At 30.4% G+C, this 7736-nt stretch overlaps 1 protein-coding gene across 1 annotated transcript; it reads right to left on the bottom strand.

Annotated features, from left to right (window-relative positions):
- Positions 1-3207: 3207 nt before the first annotated feature.
- Positions 3208-4729, bottom strand: LOC107615864 (cell number regulator 7-like). Its single transcript, XM_088500631.1, has 4 exons — positions 4651-4729; positions 3831-3902; positions 3510-3719; positions 3208-3266 (listed from the first exon to the last, which is right to left on the bottom strand). The coding sequence occupies exons 1-4, from the start codon at positions 4727-4729 to the stop codon at positions 3208-3210; spliced, it is 420 nt and encodes a 139-aa protein (XP_088356757.1).
- Between the last annotated feature and the right edge of the window lie 3007 nt (positions 4730-7736).

Raw genomic sequence — 7736 nt, 5'->3', positions numbered from 1 at the left:
TATCAAGTCTTTGCATACTTATTCATACAATTTGCATGATTTTACAATTCCTTCCTAATTCTGTTCTATGATTGAAAACTTGCTTCCTACGCCCTTAAATTGTGTATTTTTAATGTCTTTTTATATCATTCGATGCCGTGATCTGTGTGTTAAGTGTTTTCAGGCTTTATAGGGCAGGAATGGCTTAGAGAATGGAAAGGAAGCTTGCAAAAATAGAAGGAACACAAGAAACTAAGGAGCTGACCAGCGAGGAACGACACGTGCGCGTGACTTGGCGCATTCCATAGTGACGCGTGCACGTACCTGACGCATACGCGTGACACGCAAAGAAGACCATCGACGCGTACGCGTGACTGACGTGTACGCGTGACATGCGCCATGTGCAGAAATCGCAGAAGACGCTGGGGGCGATTTTGGGCTGAGTTTGGACTCAGTTTTCGGCCCAGAAACACAGACTAGAGCCAGGGGGCAAGCAGAGACTCAAGACACATTCACATTTACACAGTTTTTAGTTTTTAGTTTTGGATCTTAGAGAGAGAAAATACTACTTTCTCTAGAGTTCTTCACATTCATAGTTTTAGAGTTTTATGCTTTTGAATTGGATATTGAGAAGAGTTACCACCTTCGTTGAAGTTTCTATCATTCTAGTTTGTTTCCTTATTTCCTTACTCTTTTATCACCCATTTACCCCGTTCAGATTTACATATGGATATCTTTGATTTTTAAATTTATTAATGCAAGAATTATTTTTACATTTAATTTTATTATTGGTTTGAGTATCATCTTTCCTTAATTTATTACTCCAAAATTAGCTTTTATTAATTTAATTTTAGTTACCATGTCTCTTCTCTTTTCCCTTTACATGTCTGCGACATTGGCATCCATGTCAATGGAGTAGGCTCTTAACTTGACCTTGGAGTTGATTAATAGGAGACCCTTGAGTTGGAATACTCAAGTGTTAATTTGCAATTGGAAGTTGTTGGCTAACTCTCTAGTCACTAACGCTAATCCTTCCATAGGAGAGGATTAGGACTTGTGAATTAGAGTTGGCTCAATTACTTGACTTTCCTTTATTCGGTAAAGGTTAACTAAGTAAAAACAACAACCTCTTACTATTACACTTTGGAAAATTCAACAAGGATAGAACTTCCGATTAATCTTCTCCTGGTCAAGGCTTCTTTATTTCAATTACACAAACCTCTTGTTAATTTTCATTGCTTTAATTTATAATCATTTATTTTTCTGTTCTCCAACTCTAAAATTTCTCGGAAAAATTTCTGACCAATAAAATAGCACTCTTTTGTCAACTCGTTGGGAGACGACTTGGGAATTTTACTCCCAGTATTTTATTCTTAAATTGTGACAACTCTTTCTAAATTGATAAGCGGAATTTTCGTCGGTTAAGAACTGTATTTGCAACGTTGTTCTTATTATAAATTCTTAATTGGCAATTTTCTGCCCGTCAATAACAAACTTAGAAAAATTAATAACAATCAACTCAGCAAAATTAATTTAGAAAATAATTAACTTAGACAACAATAAACTCAAAAAATTAACAACAATCAACAATAAGCCAATAATTAACTTAGAAAATTAACAAGTTAAAATTAACTCAGAGAATTAACAATAATCAACATTAATTAACTCAAAAATAATTAACTTAGACAACAATAAACTCAAAAAATTGACAATCATCCAAAATACCATTAACTCAAAATCTTAAATTACACCCTACCTAAGCTAACATTATTTAATTTCTAATTACACTAAATTAATATAACAAACCCTAATCGCACACTTCTTTAAAAAATTTAATCAATAATTTAATAAAATACCTAACAAAAATTCTAAACAAATAAAAAAATATGAAAAATACAAAACTAAGAAATTTACCTTTGATGGTGGCTGTAGAATGGTAGAAGCGTGGTGGTGATGACAGGAGGCAGTAGTGAAACCTACAGTGATAGAGTTAGGGTTTAATAACATAACAAGCAACCAAAAGAAAAAATGGACAACAACCTCACCTTGGCGCGATAGGCCTCAACCGCGGTGATAGCAACAAGGCGACGACTTCCGATCGATGGCAAGAGACACCAACAACGGTGGCACAGCAGAGGCTTTTCACGAAGACTTTAGCAGTAGTGACGACATCGTGCTGATCTGTGATGACAATGTAACTTACCAGTAGCGACGGCAACTTCAGGTGGTGGCGGCGCACCCTTTTTCAATGGAAGAGAGAGAGAGAGAGAGAGAGAGAGAGAGAGAGAGAGAGAGAGAGAGAGAGAGAGAGAGAGAGAGAGTTTGCAGACGTAACAGAAAAATGTTTTACGTTTGAGATTTATCTCACATTTACCGTCGAATTTACTGGCGAAAAAATTCGACGGTAAGGTGTTCGTCATTGCCTAGCTAAATGATACGTTTCACTAAATCCTGTTACCGTCTGAAAAAAATATGATAATAAATTCGATGCTAATAAAATTCATTTTTGCGCTTTTATTTGTCGTTAGAATTTTAAATCTGACGGTAATTTATTTAAAAGACAAATTTTTATTTGTAACTATCGAAAAATTTACTGCTAAATTTATCGATAATATTCGTCGTTAAATCTGATGATATTCAGCATATTTTTTATTTATTTATTTATTTTTTTTGTAGTGAGTGGAGGTCACAAGAATTGACACATATAGATAGAGTTGCAAATGTTCTTTTAACATCATTAAAAAAAAAAAATTACTTATACCGTGATAGTCAATCAGAAACAAAGGATAAAATAATCCACTATATATATTTGAGCTAGCTAGCTAGCTAGCAATGTATGTTATTTTACATATATTTCGTGACACTGACACAAAAACTAAATGCATAGTTTATGACTTTATGGTATACGTGTATGAATGCGCATAAAGATTTTATAAAGAAAGAAATACTAGTGAAATTTTCCGTCCTCAAGAAGACGTCTTCTTACGATCCATTACAAGAAGATGATATACAATAAGAAAAAATTGCGTTATTTTATTTTATTTTATTAACACTCCTTTAAAATGATATCTTGAAATATCTCTTAAACGTTGGTTAAAATAAGTCTCAAATTTTGTTTCTTTTTCTTTTCTTTGCTTAACCAATGATTTAATAGACATTTCAAAATATTATTTAAAGATATTCTGAAAAGTAATATATATCCAGTGGATCTTGATATATGCTGGTGGATCATTTATACATGGTAGGAGGCATAGGTGGTTGATTAGTAGTTGGTGGTCCAATCCAACCTGCATATATAATATTTTTTGTTTACAACAACATAGTTAATTTCCACGAAAATAGAAAGATAAAACTCAGTTGCATATACGTAAAATTATAAATAATAAATTAAATAAAATAATTTTAATTTATTGTCTCTATATATAGTATTACGGTATTTTTTGTTCAACTAACTAGTAGAGTTGCAATGTAAGAGATGATGACGATGACGAGGACGATGACGATTGTTATACATATAGATAGAGAGGTACCTTTGGAAGGGTCATGGCCTCTTAATTTGAGCTCTTGATGTTCTTGGCATAAGGCGCATGGATCACAGCAAAAATGAACGCAGCAATCACAGCAAGGTTCAGATTCTAACCCATACTTTTTTCTCAGTTTCTCTCTATAAACACATGAATAGATCCAGTGGCATGAAACAATCATCAGTAACCCATATACACACCCTTGTGAAGCGCATGCTACATACAGAAATTCAACAAAAGAAAAGAAAAAACAATGTAATTAGCTAGAGATATTTTGTGTATATAAATAAATTACTCATAGTGGATTTATCTAATTATTATACTTACAACTCTTCCCTTCATCCACAATTTCTGCAATTTGCCCAAAGGTGACACAGGGTAGACAGCAAGTTATCAAACCTGCATTGAATTTATTATTATTAATTTCAAATAAATTATTTATTCTAATAATTATTTTAAAAAATTGGAGACATATAATTCAATCAAGAATAAAGTGATAATTACATCCTCAAAAATTTTAATTTCAGAACTCAGATTAATTAGTCTTTGAAAAAAAAAAAGAAAAATATCAATTAGGTCTTCAATAATAGCAAATAGAGGTGGACACATATATATCTTTCTCAAAATATTACGAAACAAAATGAAATTGTTCATATATTTCGTTATATATAGTAGTGTGTGTTCCATTGCTGTCACATGAGCATGAAAACGATGTAGGTTTCCGACAATAAAATATTCATTATCTTCTGAGTTTTCTTATAATATTTATCAACTGTTTTTTATTTACTATGAATCCTACTAAAACAGGTGAAGTTTCATTCCAAAAATTATTATCTATGTGATGATCTTTTATAAATAGACTACTATCTTTAAATTTTTCAAAATGAATAGATAGAAAGAGATAAGGTGTTCATCATTTGTTATTTTGAAAAATTAAATTACTATTTTTTTTAATAAACTAATTCATACAAAATCAAAATTTTTAAAAATTTAACTGTCACCTTATTTTTCTGTAAAATACTAACAAATAAATATGTATGTAACAAATTAAATTAAGCATATTCATATCGCAAGAAGCAAAATATATACAATTCAAGCTGACATTTAATCATGCAAAGGTATATATAAAGCTTATAATGATTATTACATGTTTTAGCGTCACCTCCACAGCCACAAAGTTTAGCAGACCACACGGGTGATGAGGATGGATAACCACCAATATTCATAGTTATCTAATTAGATTCAAAATAATAATAAAAATGTTTGGAAGTGCGGAGATATACGTATTTCAAGAGTATGTAGTTAGTTGATTTGATCATCGATCATCCTAATTGATTTTCGCTATTTATAAGTAGCATAAGCTCTATTTGTTTTTACGTAATGTCAAGGGTTTTACATTGGAAACAACGCCGACAGATAGAGAAACAATTTGGAAGTGCATATATGTTTTGTTCTTTGACAGGAAAATATTATTATTATATATACATACGGTAAACGAAATTGAGCAATGAAATGGAATGACCATATGAATATGACTCCTTCAACGGAAATGAAGTTCCAAAATTTGAACTTAATGATTGTAAAGCATATGGAGTTGCCGATTGGATTTTGTTGCCTACTTGTTTGTCTTGTAGTATTTGGAGAGAGTTCATGCAATGGTGTTGTGTGAAATGAATATAATGATGAGTTAAAAAATCGCATATATATATGCAGTATACGATGGTTATCATTGTGGTAATAGGTACGATATAGTATGGCAACACTTTTTTAGGTATTATCAAAATTAAAATTATTTTTTTTCCAACAATTTTTGCGCTTATTTTCTAAATTAAAATATTTAAAATATTATTTTAATTTTAATAATATTTTTAAATATTATTAAAATAATATAACCACTATATATATATATATATATATATATATATATATATATATATATAAAGGGAATTATTGGAGATGACGTACTAATTAAAACAATTGGTATTTACAACAGTTTTGTAGGTTATTTCGACAATTCTAACTACCCTAAAATTGATTTTGTTTAACCAATTACATTTATAAAAAATAATATATTATATCATATCATACTAAAATCGAATCTTAAGGAAGTTATTACAAATAATAATAATAATAATAATAATAATAATAATAATAATAATAATAATAATAATAATAATAGAAGAGTGAGAAGAATAGTGAGAGAGATAAAAGAAGTAGGAGAAAAAAAATGAGAGACTTAGAAAAGTGAAAGGAGAAAGGGAGGGAGTTCATCAATTTAAAAAAAATTGTTTTATTTGTAACAGAAAATATTATATGATATATTTTAATTATCAAATTAGTAATATATATAGAGTTATGTTACGTGTACATTAAAATTAGCGATTAAAGTCAGCAATTAGTATAAAATATATATTAGAATATAAATACACATTGAAAATAAATTAAACTATATATGTATTTCTACAAAAATGTATTGGTTAGTAGCTGATTTTGGTATATAAATAAGTGAATAACATTTTTGATATATATATATATATATATATATATATATATATATATATATATATATATATTGTATCCGTCCATTAACACGCACGCATGCACGCATACAATATATATATATATATATATATATATATATATATATATATATATATATTCACAGCCAAAAAAAGAAAAATGAATCAATTGATGTAATAAGGATCATAATATATGAATAGGGAAAGGAAAAAAATATATGCCTTCACTCTTCGCATATAGTGGACCAACATAACTTTGTGAAAGGGATATTGAAATGTGGCTAACGAAGGTGAAAGAGATGAACAAAATCTTGGAGTGATTATGAAAGAAATCAGAAACCGAATATTAACTTATATTGCAAAAAATAGTGTCACATTGTATATTACAATAGCATGGCTCTGATTTTATATAGGTATAGAGAACTGAACTTTTATTAATAACAACTTTTAACTGTTTTTGTTATTAGTTTGAGGGTTCACTTCTATCATTCTTCTTCAAATTTAAAGACACTTTAGATGTGACCTTAAGTTTGTCCTTAAATCTAGTAAAAATTGGTAATGACAGTGGTTTAGCGTAGAGATTAGCCACTTGATTAACTCCAGAGATGTGCACGGTATGGAGTTGTTGATTCACCCTCTCATGAATAAAGTGAAGACCAAACTCAAAATGCTTGCTTCGATAATGAAGAACTTGATTAGATAAGAGTTGCTCAACACTAGGATTATCACAATATATGACTGGAGTTCTTGAAATTTGGTGCAGTTCAGACAAGAGATTTTTAATTAAGTCAAACAATCTCAGATGTTGCTTCGAAAAGAGCTCGAAATTCAACTTAGGCATTTGACTTGCTCACACAGTGTTGCTTCTTACTGGACCAACAACTAAATTTCATCCAAGGTATACACAATAGCCCAAGGTTGAGCAACTATCATCAAGATCGAATGCCTAGCAGCATTTGAAACAGAAAAAAAAAAAAAAATCGAAGTTCATTAGATGGATGAAATAAGAGACCATGGTCAATAATACCAGCAAGATATCTTAGAATGTGTTTAATTGCCTTCCAATGAGTATCTAAGGGATTATGCATATATTGTGCTACTTTATTCATAGAAAAGCATATTTCTGGTGTGGTTAGAGTGCAATAATGTAAAGCACCAATCATAGCCCTATAATGAGTAGGGTCAGAGAAGGATGCTACACCATTTTAACTCAATTTCTGAGATATAATCATAGGGGTAGGGACATATTTGGCATGAAACATTCCTGTCTTTTGCAAGAGATCAACAACATATTTGCTTTGAGATAAATGATATGCCTTTAAGGAAGCTGTCTGGCCTCAACACCCAAAAAATAGTTAAAATTGTCAAGGCTTTTGAGAGGAACAATGTTATGTAATTGAGTGACATAGGAAGAGATAACCAAATTAAAGGATCATTTCTAGTGACCAAGAGTCCAAGATCTCATCGATAGAAACTAAAACATAGATTGTAGAATTAGATGAGTGTTTGAGAAACGAAAATGGATAAGACTTTGTTCTTTTGAAGCCAAAGGTGCTAAGGTTGCTGAAAGAGTCACATACCAAACTCTAGAAGCGTGTTTAAGGCCATAAATAGATTTATGCAAGTGACAAACTTAATTAGCATCTCCATTTATAAACCTGGAGGCTATTTCATATAAACAGTTTCATTAAGCTTTTCATTTAGGAGCTTTCCA

This window comes from Arachis ipaensis, chromosome B9 (genome assembly GCF_059453495.1).
Source record: "Arachis ipaensis isolate K30076 ecotype BB chromosome B9, ASM5945349v1, whole genome shotgun sequence".
NCBI classification, from domain to species: Eukaryota; Viridiplantae; Streptophyta; class Magnoliopsida; order Fabales; family Fabaceae; genus Arachis; species Arachis ipaensis.
Note: the sequence above shows the minus strand (reverse complement) of the source record. Positions and strands in the feature narration are given on the sequence as shown.